At 35.2% G+C, this 21,479-nt stretch overlaps 1 protein-coding gene across 1 annotated transcript in view; it reads right to left on the bottom strand.

Moving 5' to 3' along the window:
- LOC128554337 (uncharacterized) overlaps positions 1 to 20,609 on the bottom strand; it is a 61,498-nt gene extending 40,889 nt beyond the window's left edge. The window contains exons 1-4 of the mRNA XM_053535614.1: positions 20,498 to 20,609; positions 18,428 to 18,475; positions 1,994 to 2,035; positions 856 to 897 (exon numbers count right to left, since the gene is read on the bottom strand). Of these exons, the coding sequence (XP_053391589.1) occupies positions 856 to 897; positions 1,994 to 2,035; positions 18,428 to 18,475; positions 20,498 to 20,609 (244 nt within the window). The remainder of the gene's footprint in view (positions 1 to 855; positions 898 to 1,993; positions 2,036 to 18,427; positions 18,476 to 20,497) is intronic.
- Between the last annotated feature and the right edge of the window lie 870 nt (positions 20,610 to 21,479).

Raw genomic sequence — 21,479 nt, 5'->3', positions numbered from 1 at the left:
TTCAACGAATGCTAAAACTTTGGATGGCGTCCTCACAGTAAGAATTCTACATCCCTAGGGAGGTTTTGCAGTCACACCGGTGAACACGTTGACACGTGATTCATATTCAATTACCTTAACCGCTCGATCATGTAGGCTCCTATGTACTCTTTTTTTATATCGTGCATTTTTATTACAATTTCGTGTGATAGAGATTCATTGCAACTTTGGAATGCTTCGGGATAAGGCCTGGATTAAGAGTTATATCTTAAGCACAACTAACTAGATACATGTTTTGTAAATCTTTACGAAGTATCTTGGCAGGTCAGAGTTTTAAGATCGAAAAAATTTCTGTTTCATTTTATTGATTAATTAGAAATTGAGTAAAAAGGGAATAAAATTGTTTCTTAACTAAGCAAGGAATGTAATGTTAGGGTATGTGTACCCTGCATTTCCTGTCAATACTCTTTGTGATGGTGTGAAAGTTCAACAAAAAGATCTGAAAGTCTTGAACTGTCCAGACAATTTAACGAATCAATTGATCAAAGGGAGATGAAACAACATAAGCTAGTAAGAGTAATGACGGTTCCTGCTAAACATTCAGTCCATTAATGTTTTTATCTTTGTATAAAGTATGATATCACTCTTTAAAGATATGTCCTGGCATTTAAATGTAAGAAACTTAGATAATATGAAACGTTCCCTCAATGTCCTATGTCATTTTGTGAAACTTTAACTCAGAGTTAATGCCTGGCCAGGAGCTTGTCGAAAACGGACAGACAAATATAATTTTAAAAGCGAAAAGTGAGATTACTCCAAGGCTTCCAGCAAAAAGGCAGGGCCCTAATTAAAAGTTTAAATAGAAAAAATACATACCATGGATTATCTCTCTGACTCGCAGTACTAGTGACCAAACGTCTGCAATAAAAATGTAAATGTAAATGTACAACACACTACGACTATTTAAGAAGAACAATCACTCAACGTCATGAATGCGAGTTCAATACTTTTTCCATATGTTCTTATTGATGTCATTTGAACGGTTATAAAATTTTCAAATGCTCGTTCAAACAGGAACTTGTTACGCAAACATTTAATACGATTCAAAGAGTAGTAAAAGGTTGAGCATAGATATGTGCTGAATTTGCACCTCATCAGCGTTTTTTTTTCCTAATTGAAAATATTCAACGAATGCTAAAACTTTGGATGGCGTCCTCACATGAAGAATTCTACATCCCTAGGGAGGTTTTGAAGTCTCACCGGTGAACACGGTGACACGTGATTCATATTCAATTACCTTAACCGCTCGATCATATAGGCTCCTTTGTGCTCTTTTTTATATCGTGCATTTTTATCACAATTTCGTGTGATAGAGATTAACTTTGGAATGCTTCGGGATATGGCCTGGATTAAGAGTTATATCTTAAGCACAACTAACTACATAAATCTCCCTGAAGTATCTTGGCAGGTAAGAATTTTAAGATCGAATAAATTTTCTGTTTCATTTTATTGATAAATTAGAAATTGAGTAAATAGGGGATAAAATTGATTTCTTAACTAAGCAAGAAATGTAATGTTAGGGTATGTGTACCCTGCATTTCCTGTCAATACTCTTTGTGATGGTGTGAAAGTTCAACAAAAAGATCTGATAGTCTTACACTGTCCGGACAATTTAACGAATCAATTGATCAAATGGAGATGAAAAAACATAAGCTAGTAAGAGTAATGACGGTTCCTGCTAAACATTCATTCCCTTAATGTTTTTATATTTGTATGATATCACTCTTTAAAGATATGACCTGGCATTTAAATGTAAGAAACTTAGATAATATGAAACGTTCACTCAATGTCCTATGTCATTTTGAGTAACTTTAACTCAAAGTTAATGCCTGGGCAGGCGCTGTTCGAAAACAGACAGACAAATATACTTTTAAAGGCGGAAAGTGGGATTACTACAAGGCTTCCGGCAAAAAGGCAGGTCCCTAATTAAAAGTTTAAATAGAAAAATACATACCAGAGTACCCCTCTGTCTCTCTGTGTTGCATTTGCATTAATTCTGCAATAAAAATGTAAATGTAAATGTACAACACACTACGACTGTTTAAGAAAAACGATCACTCAACGTTATGAATGCGAGTTCAATATTTTTTTCATATGTTCTTATTGATGTCAGTTTAACGGTTATAAAATTATCAAATGCTCGATCAAACAGAAACTTGTTACGCAAACATTTAATACGATCCAAAGTCTAGTAAACGTTGAGTATAGATATGTGCTGAATTTTCACCTCATCAGCGCCTTTTTTCCTAATTGAAAATTTTCAACGAATGCTAAAACTTTGGATGGCGTCTTCACATGAAGAATAATCATATTTTGGATGTGTTTACGAATCAAATAGAAATATACTTCCCGAGGATACCTGCGCATTGGGCGGTAATGAGGCTTGCCGCCCATGCGCAGGTGGCCGAGGGACGGATATTTCCATCCGATTCATAAACACATGACAGATATTTTTTCTTGCATATCGTATACATGTTAGAATTTCATTCTGGCAGATTATTTTTCTTGCCTACCGTATTTTACAAAAGGCAGAAATACTGTCTTCTTAGCACTCTTTCTTAGAGTAGAGAATGAACACAAAGCGCGGGAAATTAACGTCCGTAAGCAGATGTTTTGCGTTACGCACAATAACAAAGTTCCGCATTAGTTTTATCGTTTGTAGAGTAACGTTATGTTTTTACGATAAACTAAAATATTTTGAATCGAGAAATATACGATAAAGAACGGAGAGAAAGGTACTTGTTATTTCGTATTTTACAAAAACAATATACTTATCAGTGCATGAACCACTAGTTGTCATTAACAGCACGAGAGTCATCCGGCATAGGAGGTGCTAGATGGGTTTTGCCAGCATGGGTAACATCACCGGAAACGCCAGTACGGTGTGCAAGAATTCTACATCCCGAGGGAGGTTTTGAAGTCACACCGGTGAACACGTTGACAAGTGATTCAAATTCAATTATATTAAACGCTCGATCATGCAGGCTCCTATATGCTCTTGTTTTCATATCGTACATTTTATTACAATTTCGTGTGATAGAGATTCACTGCAACTTTGGAACGCATCGGGATATGGCCTGGATTAAGAGTTATATCTTGAGCACAACTAACTAGATAAATCTCCGTTCTCCGTAAAGTATCTTGGCAGGTCAGAATTTAAGATCGAATAAATTTTCAGTTTCATTTTATTGATTAATTAGCTTTCAATTATTGACCAATAAGGTAAACTCAATCTACATATTAATATTTTAAAGGCATGATCTCCAGATTTGGGCTAGAAATGGTCTTTTTTTTACCGTGGCTCGTTATTTTCCTAAAACATTTCGGCACCATCTTAAATCGTGATGACTTTATGTACTAGTATACCTGAACGGTAAAACATCACCTTTTAAAATGTATCTTTGATAGAGTTTTGCGCCGAAGCGTCCACTAGCGGCAGCAGTAAATGTGCGCCTTTTAGCTCTTTTGCAATTTATCTGATTTTGTCGGCAAAACGTTCATTTTATTCTACAGACATTCTCTTTTATCTAAGTATATGTAGTTTAAAGGAACTTATGTTTTAGATTGAAACTATTTTGATGTTGGAAATTTTGCCTCGTCTGCATTTTAAACGATTATTTTCTTTTCATATTTCCACATTTTGTGCAACATTTATAAACACAATTTAACGTCCAAGCTTAGACAGGAGCGTTTAATTTACATTCTCTAGGTTTATTCATATCAATGATAATATTAACAAGCGGCTTTAGTAAAACAAAAATAACACTAACTAACTAATTGTATTTTATTACAATTTCTTTTCACATAGCGCATGCTGAAAAACGAGTTGTCGTAACTACCAATTTCCACATTTCGAGAAAATTGAAGTTAAAGTTTAACTTTGTTACGTATGTTATTTTCCCCTGAGGCAAAAGTTTGTTTACTGACCTAGTTTTATGACATCATGTAAATTTTAATCAAGAATATTCTACCGGTATTGTTTTCTATAACAATACTGATAAACGGTATATGACAGTTATTTTTAGAAAAAAATGTCTTTGTGATTTTTATACGCCCGTTTGAAAAACGGGACGTATTATGGGAACGCCCCTGGCGGGCGGATGGGCGGATGGGCGGGCGGGCGGCGTCCAAAGACTTTGTCCGGAGAATATCTTCTACATGCATGGACGGATTTTGATGAAACTTGGCACAGTTGTTCACCATCATAAGTCGGAGTGTCATGCGCAAGAACCAGGTCCCTAGGTCTAAGGTCAAGGTCACACTTAGAAGTCAAATGTCAAATTCAAGAATGACTTTGTCCGGAGCATATATTCTTTATGCATAAAGGGATTTTAATGAAAGTTGGTACAATTGTTCATCATCATAAAACGGAGTGTCAGGCGCAAGAACCAGGTCCCTAGGTCTAAGGTCAAGGTCACACTTAGAGGTCAAAAGATACAAGAATAAAAAATTCAAGAATGACTTTGTCCGGAACATATCTTCTTCATGCATGAAAGGATTTTAATGTAGCTTGGCACAATTGTTCACTATCATGAGACGGAGTGTCATGCGCAAGAACCAGATCCCTAGGTCTAAGGTCAAGGTCACACTTAGAGGTCAAAGGATACAAGAATAAAAATTTTGTCTGGAGCATATCTTCTTCATGCATGAAATGACTTTGATGTAGCTTGGCACAAATGTTCACAAGCATGAGACGGAGTGTCAGGCGCAAGAACCAGGTCCCTAGGTCTAAGGTCAAGGTCACACTTAAAGGCCAATGGTCAAATACAAGAATAACTTTGTCCGGAGCATTTCTTCTTCATGCATGGAGGGATTTTGATGTCACTTGGCACAATTGTACACCATCATGAGACGAGTGTCATCACTGGTCCCTTCTTTTGAAATACTTCCCTTTGCTGTTACTATAAATAGCTTATATTGTAACTTTTTCACTAGTCGTAGGGAAAAATCGAGACCACTTTTCTGTAGTACAACATGCATGTTACATCCAGTTCTGAGGTGTATTTTGAGCTATCTCTACCTGGTTAGGATTTTTGTACGGACTTGCATTTTTTTTCTTTAAGGATTAACTTCCCTTAGTTGTTACTATAAATAACTTACATTGTAACTTTTTATAATTGACCGTAGGGAAAAATCAAGACCACTTTTCTGTGGTACAACATTAATGTTTTGATGTTACTTTCAAATTTTGGGTGTATTTTAAGGTATCTCTACCTGGCACTCTTGTTTCCAGAATATTCTTAGTATTACTTGAAAGTACTGGAACCTTCCCTGATACTATATTCTGATTGGATTTAAATTTGACCTGGACAGGATTTGGACTATTTTTACATTTTTGGAGGTATTTGAATTGTTGCTTAAATTAATGAATAAGATTTTGTTATTGTTAATAGCTGCTGGTTTGCCTTCATGTTTCTTTTAATTACTGTTACAGGAAACTGTTACCCTCTGACGTAACAACTTACCAAAACTTTTTTGTTATAAAATCTTTCTGGAAACTCCGAAGCAGCTATGCTTTGAGAATTTTATAGGCAACGTCTGGCCTTTTTAATCTTTCAAGCGTAGACATCACTGTCTGCGCTGTGCGCATTTTACACAGTCCCTAAAGTATCTATAATAAGATATTTATGTTTGTATCCAGCCTTACATTTTAAAAAGGTATACCTGTTTGTATCCGGCCTTACATTTCTTTTTCTGTTGGGACATTCTTGCTAATAAAATAAAGTAAGTGTACACGTTAAATCCTTCGACAGTTCTACTCCATAGTTTTTACAAGAATTCACAAGGATTTTTAAATCAAATAGTGCAACCAAACTTAATTTCCAAATGGTTTTAAAAATTCTTTGAAAGCAAATTTTAGTGTGTTTGCTTAGAGCCATACTTGGGGTCCCGTGCGAATTGAAAACAAAAACAACAACAAAAAACGATTAACGGCGAGATATACAGATGTGTTTAGTAATATATGAAGCTTACTCTTAGCTATGTCGCCAATCTGAATTCTGCGACAGGACCGAGTTATGACGTCATCAAAATGGCGGCCACTTTTTAAAATTAAATCTATCAGCATCTTCAAATGATTAAGTTTAATTGTTAATGGATTTGATTTTGTTTACACCGTAAATACACGCATTTATCTCCTATTGTGTTATTTTGAATTAAAGGAACATACTTGATACAATATTGTTCATATCACTTATTGGATAATAAAATAAACATATTTGTGAGTTTGAGTAGTTAGTGTGGTAAATACATTATACTATAAATCTGTAAACAAATGCAGCATGAATATGTCACTCCAATAAATAGACGATACTGGTTCCTCCTTCGTGAAAATATTCAATGGTCTCCCTTATCGGTGAAGATATATTTCGATATCACACTGCAAACAAACAATTTGTCTTTTTATTTTATGCTAATTGGTGAAGATCAACGAATTTTCTGTTTATTACATATTCAAATAAGACCAATACTTCATGATGACATTAGGATTTATTTAGGCTACCGTGTTATATATGATGCATCCGCTAAATTACCATAGACGCTCAGGCACATTAATATCGAATACTGGTGATTAGGTCCGTTAAATCAACACGACGCTATTTTGTTTTTCAAAAAAAAAACTACATTTAAAATATTTTGTTAAAAATGCACAATCCGCGGCCAACAGACATAATATTTAAAACATTTCGGTCAATGCCGTCAGTTCGTTGAATAACCGGAAGCTTGCTTTGTTTACAAACGCTGAAGGTCAGATTTAAATAAAACCCAAAAAAAAAACCCGAAAAACGTTAAGAACTGGGGAATATCCGAAAGTCCTTGGAAAATGAAGCTGCAGAATTAAACAACATCATGGATTTAATGGAAGTATGGTTCAGGAGCTGTATAGCATTACGAATAGGGATGGAATTTGGCACACAACTGGCTAGGCGGGGAAGAATTTCGACGAAAATGCTGGCATATTACGTAAGGTTGAGTTGATGTCTTGTGACAATAAACTAAGACAACAACCAAGTAAATGTGATGTCGCCAGTAAAATCAACCATACGATAGTGAGGAACCGATGAAAAGTGGAGGAAAGTTGTATCTAGGTACATTAACGGCAAGACCAAGCAACCAAGGTAACATTTTTAGAGCATTAGGTATACTGCAGTACTGTTATTACTTTTGCAAAGCTTATTATATTTGTAGCTAGCTTGTCTTATATAGGATTATCTAACTGTACATGTCTCCTGCATGTCTTGAATGTTATGATAATAACAGGATGCCAGCAATTATAAAGGCAACAAAGGGAGATAATTATAGAATATATTTCAAGGGAGATAATTTTATCTCAAAAAAGAAGTTCGGCACTGTGAGTGATATAGAGAAATATCTCACTGATATTTTTTAGTATTTCACCTGTTAGCATAAAATAAAAAAAAAATATGCTTTGTTTGGAACAAGTAGTTATTACTATATAGAAATGAAATTTTGTGATTGCAGAATACACAGTTAGTTTGTATGTTCAGCCAAGTTAAAGATATTTGATGAGTTTTTTTTTAGATTAAAATGAATATTTATCATTATATACGTTACTATAAATAGTAACACAAAGCCGTTAAAAGCGGTCATTACGGCCCCTGTTGACGAATCCATAATGGCGCAGTGCGCCTTACGCACCATAATCATAATAGCCCCGGGTAACCGAACGTCAGCGCGATCTGACGTTGACGTCATGTAGTAACGTCATTATGGCGGGTGAAAGGATGCTGAATCATTCTCAGATCGATTTTGATGAAACAATCAATACAATAAAAAAATGCTTAGACAATATAGGTTTGTAGTAAAATATGTAAAATGAATATGAAGCGAAGGTATATAATAAAAAGGTCAATAAACGGCTGGTTGTGCCTTCTAACCATAATGGCACACCTAATTTCATAATGGCCCTCGGGCTAAAGCCCTCGAGCAATTATGACACTAGATGTGCCATTATGGCTAGAAGGCACAACCAAGCCGTATATTAACCTCTTAATAATGAAATATTTACGTAAAATGTGACTATAGTACATCTTTAAATGAACGTAGAATAACCCAAATATTTTGATGAATTCATTTCTGTACTGCGTCTTACTTACATGTAAATCAAATATAGAAACCCTTTGCTATGTAATAATGATACTCTTACATAACTAAAGTATAGGTTAATAAATGGGAGAGTGGTGCCTTTGAGTAATAATGGCCCTGGCAAGGTGATAATAGCCCGAGGGCTTCTTCCAGAGCCCTTATCACTCAAAGCCACCACTCTCCCATGTATTTATCTGTTTATTACAAGTTTATCTGTAATATAGTAAGAAAAATTTAGTGAGTCATTTTATAGGTACTTGATTTCAAGCATCTACTGGCATAAAACATATCACCCTTTCAGATTCTATATTATTTGTATTAGAGGCTATAAACCGTATAAAATCACATGCATTGATAGTTGTACTTTCTTGCTTATTGCATAATTTAGGGATGAAAATAAGTTATTTCACGAAGAATACACGACGTTACGCTCAAGATGATAAACTTGAAATATACGCTGTTTTACCTTCATGAAACGCGATGACGTCATTTCTATTTACGGACGTTGATTTCTCGCGCTAACGTCAGGGCCATTATCGATAATAGCCCCGGGGCCAATTATGATAATGTGATAATGCATGAGGCAATACAATAACAGGAACATTTTCAGCACAGAAGTGTTACTATTTATAGGTACTCATGCAATAAACAATAATCATAATTAGCCCCGTAAACAGAAATGACGTCATCACGTTTCATTGAGATAAAACATCGAATAGTTTTAGTTTTATTACCATTTAATTCTTCTAATTCTTTTTTACATCACAATTTTATTGCGTGACTAACGCTATAGGAACTTTTTTGTATATTGTATCCAATATACGAGCTTTCTTGTTAAGAAATAATTTTACTTTAGATCTATTTCAAATTTACTAACCAATGAAGCAACTTTCTTTAATTAAGAAATAATTTATAGCAAAACAGTGCTTTATCACCACTTATACACGATGTGCAGTTATACGTGGGGCGTAATAATTTCACAAGGGCGCAGCCCGAGTAAAATTATTTGGGACGACGTATAACCACCCGAGTGTATAAATAGTCATAAAGCACTGTTTTGCAATAAATTATTTCGATTCTAATATGTTCTTTATTGTAAAATTTATATCAAATATGATGGAACTGTTTCTTCGCGCAAGCATGGCGCCAAAAGTAGGTATTTGTTAAAACACGCCAGGACCGGAAACGGTAATACGTCTTGCGGCAGAATTCAGTTTGAGCGATAATTATTGCGAATTATTCGGCAAAGAAAATAACTAATTCAGTATGTGTATAAACTGATCAAAACATTTGTGCAATGTGACATTTCGTTCAAAACATGTTATTAAGTAAAATATTTCATGAAATTTGAAAGCGCTGTTTCTTGATGCGTACATGGCGCTAAATATCACGTTGACGTGACGTCAACATAACATCGTTGTGATGATTAAAGCATTGTTAGCCATATTAGAATGTTCGAAACTAGATGCAAAAATCTGGAGATAAGCGTCCGTAATGCAAACAATGTATTGAAAACAATAGTTATGATACTTAATATATATTTATTGTAAGTGAAAACAGCAGCTCCAAAATACTCATTGGCAACGTAAATAGAGGATATTACATGTGTGTCTTTTCATATTGAATTTATTAAACGAGTTGAATAAAATAATAAAATGCGAGGCTCTGCCGAGCATTTTATCAATTTTATTCAACGAGTTTAATAAATTCAATAAGGAAAGTCACAAATGTGATATTCTTTTATCACATGTTAGTCTTTCTTGTCGAAACATCAATAAATCGACTTTCTTTTACTACATAAGCAAGACAATTTGACCCACGTCGACTATAGTATAAATTACGTCAACGTCAAAGCTTTATTACACTAGTGTATTATCATTTTTATTTAATGGCTTTATTACACTCCCGCGACGTCAAACATGTGACAATATTCAATATGACATTCTTGGCTAAATATAAAACATCAACAACAGTAGCTGCCTTCAGCATACATAGAACTGAAATAAAACTGTTTTAATAATATGGTGTTATAAAATATTTTGACTTTCTATTGGTTTCCGATATGTTTTCAAAAGCATTTTTAGTTATTATAGTGTTCTTTACCAAAACTTCCCCGATCTTCAGCCAATCAGCACGGGGAACATACGTCACACCAAGGATTAGAGCTCCTGGATATAAATATAGAGCTAATCTAGCCAGCATAATGTGAAATAGATAAATTTCCTTCACATGAGTTTTATAACAATTCGTTATACTATTTTATCACAGAAGCGTTTGAATTAACGTAAACATTTATAAATTACAGCACGAGAGTCACTTAACCTGGTTGTTTAAGTAATGGTTAAAATAAAGTAACATCCTGTCTGACAGGCAGGGAAAGGCATGCCTTACATCGTGTATGACTTCCCTGTTGGATATTCATCCTTGTTTTTCTGTATAAAAGGGAAATGCATCACAAAAGCCAACATATGTTTTTAATTTAATAAAGATGAATGCAGAAACTTTGTGTTCCGCCATGATATATATTTTCTCCTCAAAAAGTTCTGTCGTTACATAAACACGCTTTAACTTAAAAGATTATTTTTTCAAGCAACCAAGGGTCATCACGACCCTCTTGTTTTCATTTTGACGTCCGAAATAAAATCTGCAGACGTTTCAATCCCACAGTGGTGAAGGACAAGGAGTAAGTTACAAGGGCCGAAGTAAGTTACCTAAACCACTAAGCTAATGAAGCCCCTGAAAGCAATTCAATACGGCTATCACAACTACTTTGATCTGCAATGTTGTATTCGGCTTGATTTGATTTTTCCAGACAGAGATTCCACACGGAGCTTGCAGCGAGTGTAATCCGGACTGGCAAAATCAATGAATAGTCGTTTCAATTTATAAAAAGTCATTAAAAAGGGTATTAATTATTTTATCCTTAAAATAATAAATTTTACTTTTCACGAAATTGCCAGTCTTGTATCTATACCTAAACATGTATGTTTACTGCAGTTTTCGTGAAACGAAACCGGTTTTTGTTACAAGTCTATTATAAGCGTAGCATAAAGATAAACTAAATTGTTTGGGAACCAAACCCAAAAATTACGGACATATATAACACGGAAATCTCGTGCAATATTCTCGGTTAAACTTCTACTAGCTACAAAACAATGTCTGATAAAATTTTCCCATCCGCCACACCCCAAATCGAAACGACTTACAAAGGTAATTTTGACAAATACAAATGTAGTAACACTATTACATAAAATTCATTATTTTTTGTATTGAATTTATGACATGTTTACATTTTTTTGGGACAAACTAATTGCTCTCCGTAGTATTTATGTTTCAGACAATTTGCCGCCGAGCCTACATCAGACTGGGAAGTGATGCAACGACACAGACAAATGCGCACTATTAATGGAGCAGATCTTATGTACAGTAGCAACTCTCTGGATGCCACTATAAATGTGAACATTGCTGGTGCAATTGTACTTTAATTGTGAGAACATAAATATGCTTATGGGTGCGCATTATTACATAATCTTATCGGTGTCAAATGATAATTCCCAAGCCACTGGCACAAGACCAGAAGAAAATGCCTCTGTACATGTTATACCCTACCCCTAGGTATTCTATAAGAACCATGGTCATGAACGGGAAATTGCACTAGCCCATTTAAATCGTTTAAATCTCGTTCGTTGGAAGGGTACCTAGTAAATTGAACAAGCGATAATTTATCTTCCATCATGCACCAGTCACATTGTCTCAATATTCCATATTGCAGAGATGCTCCACATATTTTATGCTTTCGTCAACGTTACAGAACAATCTTGCGTGAACTTCCCTAATGAACATCCGGTCTAGAGGTCACGGCAGAGGGCACATAGTAGGCGAAATGTAAACAAACAAAAACTGAATGCAAAATAATCAGTTTTACAATAAAACTCGAAATGATGAATGAATTTGAAATCATACATTGGTATACATCTGTTCTGTTTATTTAATTCATTTTGCACATTTATGATGCATATAAACATTTTATCGTACACGTGTAGTAAAATAACGACTGACATACATTTTCACAGCAGCCAATCAGAATGGTTTTTTATCTAGACCGGAACTTCACCAGGGAAGTTCAAGCGAGTTTTTTTGTGTGTAACGTTGTAAAAGAAACCATAAACTACGCATTTTTTTAAAGATAAAAAGTATTGAAGACATGCGACCGGTACACAATGGAATATAAATTACCACTTGTTTGATATCCATAGTACACATTTTCCGAACTGCGTGTTTTAGGTATGAAATGCGCGATTGAAATGGGTTAGTATATTTTCCCGTTCATGACCATGGTTCTTATAGAATACCTAGGGTAGGGTATAACATGTACAGAGGCATTTTCTTTCTGGTCTGGTGCCAGTGTCCCAAGCGTTAGTGCTCGTGCTTTATTTTCATTTTACAGTGTTGATTGTACTTAGTTATCTAAGTATGTAGTTTAGTACAAGCATAAATGAACTATCACAAGTATGTGTATATTTTGCTGGAATAATATTCCTTTTTATGGATTTGCATTTTCAGAAAGGAAGTATTATCCTAAAGGAGATTATGGACATGCTATTATTATAAATTATTTTGAATAAGTCACTCATGCATGGGCTTCGGGGAAAAATTCTGCCGATCGGAAGTTGACAAGGCGTATCATACCTTTTATACTAGCAGTTTCATTAACTGTAAAGTAGGTGCTGTGTTCAAACTGTATTTAACTCTGGTCCTGGTATCCGGCTTACGCGAGTTACCAGCGTAAATCGTGGGAGTTGGGCCAGAGCATTGCATTTCACTTTTGGTTTGGTCATTTTGTAGTTAACTTGCGTTACGTTGAGTAGTAGTGTACAAACGGTATTGCCCGAGTACTATGGTAATATCTTTATAGCGTTGCGTTTGCTTTGCCTAGCTCTACATAACCTTGCTCAAGTGTAACATAGCCTTGCTGGTGCTAATCACTACAGTACTTTGCATTGCTTTGCTTTGCTTCTCTAGCTGGTTACCCGGCTAGATTTGCATTGTTACTATGGTTAACCGTAGAACAATGGAGGATACCACTCCTGTGTCATGCCTGTTGATGCTGGTCACTACAGTGCTGTATCTGGTTTAGTGACACGTTTGATATTTTTCATTATTGTTATGGTTACCCGTAAAGTAATGGAAAATACCACTCGTCTGTCATTTCGTCCGTCGTAGTGGACCGTAGCAATGATGGAAGTTGTGTCATGGTATGGATACTGGTCACTACAGTGCTGTGCTTGGTTTAGTGACACGTTTGATATTTTTCATTATTGCTATGGTTACCCGTAGGGTAATGGAGGATACCACTCGTCTGTCATTTCGTCCGTCGTAGTGGACCGTAGCATTGATGGAAGTTGTGTCATGGTATGGATACTGGTCACTACAGTGCTGTGCCTGGTTTAGTGACACGTTTGATATTTTTCATTATTGCTATGGTTACCCGTAGGGTAATGGAAGATACCACTCGTCTGTCATTTTGTCCGTGGTAGTGGACTGTAGCATTGTTGGAAGTTGTGCCACGGTACTGTATAGGTTTTAATTAAATCTGACTGGTTACCCGGTTAGGATTTAACAAACACGTCTATTCTTCTTTTTTTTCGGAGGATTTATTCCCTACAATTAACTGGTTACCCGGCTGGATTGGTTGTTTAGCTGGTTACCCGGCTAAACTTTTGAGTGGCCATATTTAGGACATAAGATACAGATGTTTTTAGTCTTTTATTTTAGTTGTACTGAAATATAGTCATATATCTGGTATATTGAATGTAAATTGAGAATATTGAAATATTGCACGTATATTTTTTCTTTTTTTTTTTTTTTTTTTTTTGGTTCTTGATTTCGGGTAATAAAATAAATACTATGATAATAGAGAATGTCTGTAGAAAAAAATAAACGATTCACTGTCAAATTCATTATTGCTAAAAGGCGCAAATTTACCGTTACCGCAAGGGGGAGATTCGACTTCAAAACTATATCAGATATTCATCTTTAAAATGAAGCATTTTAAAAGAGATGTATTTCCGTTAATGGACTAGCATACTGAAACTCATCAAGATCTGAGATGGTGCCGAAATTCAGAAAAGGTACGCGCGCCACGTTAAAATTGAAGTTTGGTCATATTAAGAACATTGTTGTTTCTAAGCTACTTTAAAAATGCTATATCAAGAAAATAAAGATGCGCGAATTGGGAATTGACCCCAAGCTGCCTCGACAATGAAAACTTTCCCGCTGTCATTACAAATATTGGAGCCTCGTTATCGCCTTAACAGTCACCCTCGAGGCCGGAAGTTCCCATCTGCACCTATAACCAGTGACAGAATCTTTTTTCTTGCATACTGATATCAAGAAATAATAATAATAATAAAATCAATCGAACGGCGTTCTTTATAGAACTATTTCTTATAGCAGCGTATTTAAACAAAGCACGGGAAAGCAACGTACGTAAACAGGAAAGACGTCATGACGTTTCAAAGACAAATAACAATGTTTAGTTCCGGTTTTGTTTTATCAGTTGCAGCGTTACGTTATGAATTTTTGATAAAACAAGAGCCATGTTACACATGGCTAATCCCCCCGCCGGGCATATTATAATTGAAGGCTAAAGTTCCTGGCAAGTTAGTGTCTGAAGGTATTAATTTTGGGGAAAGCTTTGAAGAACCGTTTAGCTGTGGTCCGCATCAGGGGTTTTAAGATGTGGAAGAAAGAATAAGTCAGTAGTGAGGTGGTTTACTGCTAAATTTTATTAATTTTCATGAAAAGTATAGCTATGATGTTTTTCTATATGGCTACTGTAAAAAGAAGGAATGGAAAGCTAACAGGGAACAAGAGTGCCAGAATGTCACAATATATGCCCGTCAAAGCAAATTTCTTTACTCTAGCAGCTGTATTTGCAAATGGAATGTTAATTTTGTGGTTGTTTAGTAATCATTGTAAGTCTTTTGTTTTTTAAAGTCCACAAAAAACTCCTTACCAGGTAGAGATACCTTATATATAATAAAATACCCCTAAAATTGGAGAGTAACATCTATGTTGTACCACAGAAAAGTGGTCTTGTTTTTTCCCTAGGGTCAATTATAAAAAATGTTACAATATAAGTTATTTATAGTAACAACTAAGGGAAGTTAATCTTTCAAAAAAAAAAAAAAAAAAAAAATTGCAAGTCCACACAGAAACCTCTATCAGGTAGAGATTGGTCAAAATACACCTCAAAATTGGATTTAGCATGCTCATTGTACTACAGAAAAGTGGTCTCGATTTTTCCCTACGACTAGTAATGAAAAAGTTACAATAAAAGCTATTTGAAGTAACAACAAAGGGAAGTATACGTAATTCTAAAGAAGGGAACTGCGCATGACACTTCGTCTCGTGATGGTGTATAAGTGTGCCAAGTTACCTCAAAATCCCTCCATGCATGAAGAAGAAATGCTTCGGACAAAGTCATTCTTGTTTCTGACCTTTGGCCTCTAAGTGTGACCTTGACCTTAGGCCTAGTGACCTGGATCTTGCGCATGACACTCCGTCTCGTGGTGATGAACATTTGTGCTAAGTTATATCAAAATCCCTCTATGCATGAAGAAGAAATGCTCCGGACAAGGTTTTTGTTCTTGTATCCTTTGACCTCTAAGTGTGACCTTGACCTTAGACCTAGGGACCTGGTTCTTGCGCACGACACTCCGCCTCGTGGTGGTAAACATTTGTGCCAAGATATATCAAAATCCCTCCATGCATGAAGAAGATATGCTCCGGACAATTTTTTTAAAGAAAATACGATAAAGGAAAATAACTCAAAAAATAGACAAGGTAGAGTTATTGTTCTTGCACACTGCACTTTCTCCTAATGTGTTCTATCAGTGTATGAAGCTTGAAGAAAATCCCTCCAGTACTTTTGGAGTTATGCTCCGGACAAAATTTTTTAAGAAAATATGATAAAGGGGAATAACTCAAAAAATAGGCAAGGTAGAGTTATTGTTCTTGCACACTGCACTTCCTCCCAATGTGTTCTATCAGTGTATGAAGTTTGAAGAAAATCCCTCCAGTACTTTTGGAGTTATGCTCCGGATAAAGATCGTTGCGGACGCACGGACGGACGGACGCACGGACGGAGAGCATTTCTAATATCCCCTTCGCCTTTGGCGGGGGGATAATAACGTGTTTTGAATCGAGAAATATACTATCAGGAACAAAGAGAAACTGTCAAGGTATTTTTTATTCCGTTTTTTTAAAATAATATATAAATAACTACATAAATCTTCTACATATATGTAGTTCATAATACGTCATTTAAAGGATGAGAGTCATCTTACACCCCGGGATGTAAGATGGATTTTCCTAGCACAGGTAAAAATACCGGAAATCCCCGTCTGGTGTGCAAGAATTGTTGTTTCTAAGCTACTTTAAAATGCTAAATAAAGAAAATAAAGATGCCCGGGTTGGGAATTGACCCCGGGCTGCCTCGGCAGCTGCCATTATCAATAAACCACGGATGATTGTGTTGTAAACGACCATTCAATATAGATATCTATAATTCAGTAGCGTTTTTCAATTTTCAATGTAAAAATTGATACAACAATATATATATATATATATATATATATATATATATATATATATATCTGTCAGAAATTAAGTATAAACTCATTCCTAAGATATAGAGAAAATATTTTCTTGATAACTAGAAATTCTCTTTTTTGTTGTCGTACTATCCGGCAGCCAGTGCCAAATTTATTGAAACTATGGATATTGATGCGTAATATATGTAAGCAAAAATATGTGCATGGCGTATTCATTTATTTGCTTATTTACTTGTTTAATTTGTTTACACACTCACTGTGTAAAAAATTATTTTCTCACGAAAAGAGCAATGTGTATGCTAATATCATCCTTCAGGTATGGCTTGATTTCTCAAAAGTAAAGATTAAATAAAAGTTTTGCAAGTTTCCTCGTTGTGTTCAACGCTGTTTTACAACAGTATTTCTGTATTGTAATGGCGAGCAGTTAATCTTACTAGAGTTCTTGGAGTATGAACCAGTACTAACCTGTTCTCCGCAAATAAATGTCATCTTTTACACATGAATCATAAGTGGAGGTCGAATTGTCTACTATCAAATCGCCACGGAAACCAAACATTTAAACAGTGATTGGCCTCACGACCTCGTGATTCGTAGATCTAGACTCTTCCTATATTGAGCTAAGTGGACGGGCATTAATGCCATACGTTGACAATAAGAAAAGGACACGAACTTAATCTAGTCGTTGCTGATATTTCTTTGCATTCAGATATTTACTGATCAAATGTTCTAATTAGACTTCTTACATGTGCAACCATAACTTCATCATACTTTGTTTATCGACTATCGTTCCTGGCAGTCTTCAGTTGGCTATTAAGTGTAATAATCACAGCCTTGAACACCATTACTGTCGAAATTAATATTCACAAAAGTCAGCTTTTACGGAATGCCAGTTTGAACAATTAAGAAAATTAGAAAGTTTCATTATTAAAATAAAGACATAATGTCTGATACAATATGGAAACAAACACTTCAGTAAAAATGTCACTAAAGAAATAATATGTAGATTAAAGTTCAGGCATATGTCTGTTAAGGCTACATATTATTGGTCTACGTCTCGTTTTACAAAACTCGATATATTTTTTAAAATGCGTTTTGTTAACTTATTGCAAGAATTCTTCTAGGTATATCAATCAAATATTCGGATATCATAAAGTTTCTATCAAATTCTTAAAAATGAAAAACTAGATTATGCGCCTTGTTCCAATGACTGCAAAAAAAGTTGACTTTTGGCAAATTAAGAATTTGACATTGCTATGAATCAAAGCTGCAAATCCATATTTAAATGTTTTTTTATTGAGATGAGACTACTTTTACATCTATTTCATGCATGTCTCCAAAATAGACAAAAAAAACTTTTAGGGTTTAGTTAGAAATTTTATTAAGCCTTACAATTTTCGTCGTTTTTTTATCTCCACGTAAAAGTTCGATCAGTTTTATGTTGAAAAGGGACATGCAGGCCTGTTGGGCCGAATATCTTATCCTGATCCTCGCTTTTTCATTTTTCGTGTTGAATTGTCTTTTTGTACCTATTGCTTATGTAAAAAAAAAACTCAGTGTTTGATAGTAAGATACGTCCTCAGAGAACTTCACATGATTTTGTAAAATGAAATAATGTCAGATAGACTTATCATCTTTTCTCGGAAATGTTTGATAAAAATACATACCATTCATAAGGTCTCTTTGTTTACATCTTTTTGTCTGAATAGCTTCCTCTGAAATGTTTAACAACAGAAGGATCTAAATTCATCAAACAAATGCTGCGTTTAAGCAAGACATAATACGCCCGTTTGCAAGCAGAATGGATAAGGACTAAGAGAAGGAGGGAAGGTGCCTTTAATAAATTATTTGAACCACCAGATACTGCAGGTAAAAAGTAAGGGAGTGGAAGATTGAGTAAAACAGATTGAGACTATAATTGGAAGTAAGTAACTGAAGTGAAAAATTAAATCAATATAGTAGAGAAGAGGTGAGGACCATGGGACATTTGTGAATTGTGGGATACGTTTGGTGCTACAAACTACAACAGCAAGAAACTGAACAAAACAAAATAAATGGACAGATGGGTGTGTAGGGTATGGGATGTGATGAAAGATACTAAGCTAAACCTTAAACTGAAAGAAAAACAAAAATTATTAAAACTTAACAAGGGCAGTGAATGGATGCGTGTGTTGAGGTGGGTACCATAAACTACTCTACAAGCAGAACAATATTACAGGAAAGGAGTGGACGTATGTGGGTTGTAGGTTATGGATAAGGATTCTAAGGTGCAATATCAAGAAAATGATTTGAATGTAAACATATATATTTAGTATTCCTGTGACCTTTACCTGTGAACCGTGGACTCCAAAATCAATAAGGATCTTTCTTAAGTGGGACTTCATCATTGTGAAAATATTGAAAACCGTATCAGCCGCCGGGTTATTGTGTTCTTTGACATACTGACTCTTAAAACAATAAGGAATTTGTATTAAAATGGTGCTTAGTAATCATGAAACGTTTGAAAACTGTAGTTGTTATACTTTTGGACATAGCGCCCTACAAAATACCAGAAATTAATCGAGGTTTCTGTGCCCTTGACCTTTGAGCCACAAAACCCAGTATCAATAGGGGTCTCCCTCAAGTAGCATTCAGACATTAAGTTTAAGCGCCGTAGGTATGATACTCTATTGTTACAGTCCCGAAATCGTTTTTCTTTCTAGGTCACTGTGACCACGACTTTTGACCTATTGATAATAAAAGTAGTGATGTTCCGATTGTCGCCGACAATCGATTGTCAATCACTTAATGAGCCAAAGCCACCGACATCGATTATGTACTTGCATAATCGATTTATTTGACATCTAGGCTAGTTTAAGGCATATTCGGAGATGCGCACCATTTTGGTGGTATTTCCTCTTTAGGTTCATTTCTTTTCAACTCTTCAAAACGGAGGCATGCATACTGCGTTCGATCAAAACAATAATGCAATCAAAGCTATATTCCCCTATCTAGGGACTATACCACAAGTGTGCAGGTAGTTTGGATTCTACAAAATATGTAACGGTGCAGCAATGAATGAAAATATTAAAAAATGGGGAGTGTCGTTCGCCGATTATTCAATACGGTCTTCGCAAGTTGTGCGTAGTCATTCTGTAAAGTTTGAAAGCTACAGCCGGATAATGTCATTGCAAGTTGTGCGTAGTCATTCTGTAAAGTTTGAAAGCTACAGCCGGATAATGTCATTTCATAATATGTCCCATTTTTTAGCGAAATAAAACAACAGCAACAGCAACAGCAAAAAATCGAATTTTACGAAAATTTATATACAATTTGCAATTTAGTTTCAATGGCTTTTACAACGTTTTATCATGCTATGTTCACCTTCAATGGTCTCAGCTACTCGGGAACCAGATCTTGGTCGGACTGATAATTGCATGTTCATATGGCTATATTTTCTTGCCATGTTGATTCAAATTGGGCAGAAAACCTTCCAGACTTTTACACGGCTAAAGTAGCGATTTTATTTTAACGAGAAGGCTGTCTAGTATTCTTTATGACACTCTGTGGCTTCCCGAACCTAATATTGCCCAGGACCTATATCTCTACGTATACAACAATAGTAACCAATTTAGAGTTATTAAGATACGTAACTCGAAAATTCGAGATAGATTCTTGATATTTCGAGTTAATAAATTATATAAACCTGACAACTGTAATCTGCTTAGATTAAAAGTTTAAAGTTTTAATAATATTACCCAATTGTTGAAGACGTAGTCTTTTTAAATGCCATGACTCCTTTTCTTTCCTTGGAAATTCCTGTATAAAAGAAAACTCTGATATCAATACATGAATACGTATCTTTAACATCTATATCTAGATGAACAAAAAAGTTAATGTCAATAATGTTTTCTTTTCTTTGTCTCAGAAAGAAATTAGACGACTACTATTGTATAGTATATAAGTTACAAACATTTTAGCAATGCTAAGAACATAGTATATATGCACATTAGTTGGATGTCAGGGTCGTACAACACGATCAAATGATATATAGACAAAATCTTATTTCCGCGTCATCCATTAAATTATCGACATTTTGGTGCCATATGCAGAAAGATCATAGATCAAGTTTAAAAGTGTGTCAAATGGACCGTAGTTAGTGTTCAATATACACCGAACCGTAAAATAAACGCAACACATTTCCTTTTTGAATATTTCCGCCGTAAATATATTTTACTAACCCAAACGTAATTGAATATTATTTATACATGTAAAATATTACTATGCCACTACAATTTATTGAAATTATCGTACCGTGACACCTGACTGGCACAATAATGCGAAAAGCACGTTTTGCATGTGCTCGCTGAAAGTAAGTAAATTATTTTTAAAAAATCGCTAATTTCGTGACCTGTTACGACTTTACAATTAAAAAAACACCCCAAAAGATTTTTAGCTGACATAAATAGTCTTTTGCAATGCCACAACTTCCGGATAATTTGTGAAATCATGCTGTCGGAATGCTACATGCCGGAATGTCCACGAGACGTATAGCTGCAGCATTAGGTTGTCATGCTTCGACGACTGTAAGACTCCATCATGAACGTCTATTACAAACTGGTAATGTTCAGGATCGACCAAGGACAGGACGTCCCAAAGTGACAACACCGGCACAAGACGCAGAGGTGCAAGCTGCCCACCGTCAGGACAGATTCCTCAAAGACACAACTACCGCCAGGA

The sequence above is a fragment of the Mercenaria mercenaria genome, unplaced genomic scaffold, assembly GCF_021730395.1.
Source record: "Mercenaria mercenaria strain notata unplaced genomic scaffold, MADL_Memer_1 contig_4951, whole genome shotgun sequence".
NCBI lineage: Eukaryota > Metazoa > Mollusca > Bivalvia > Venerida > Veneridae > Mercenaria > Mercenaria mercenaria.
The sequence above is the reverse complement of the archived record's forward strand: the minus strand, read 5'-3'. Positions and strand labels throughout refer to the sequence as shown.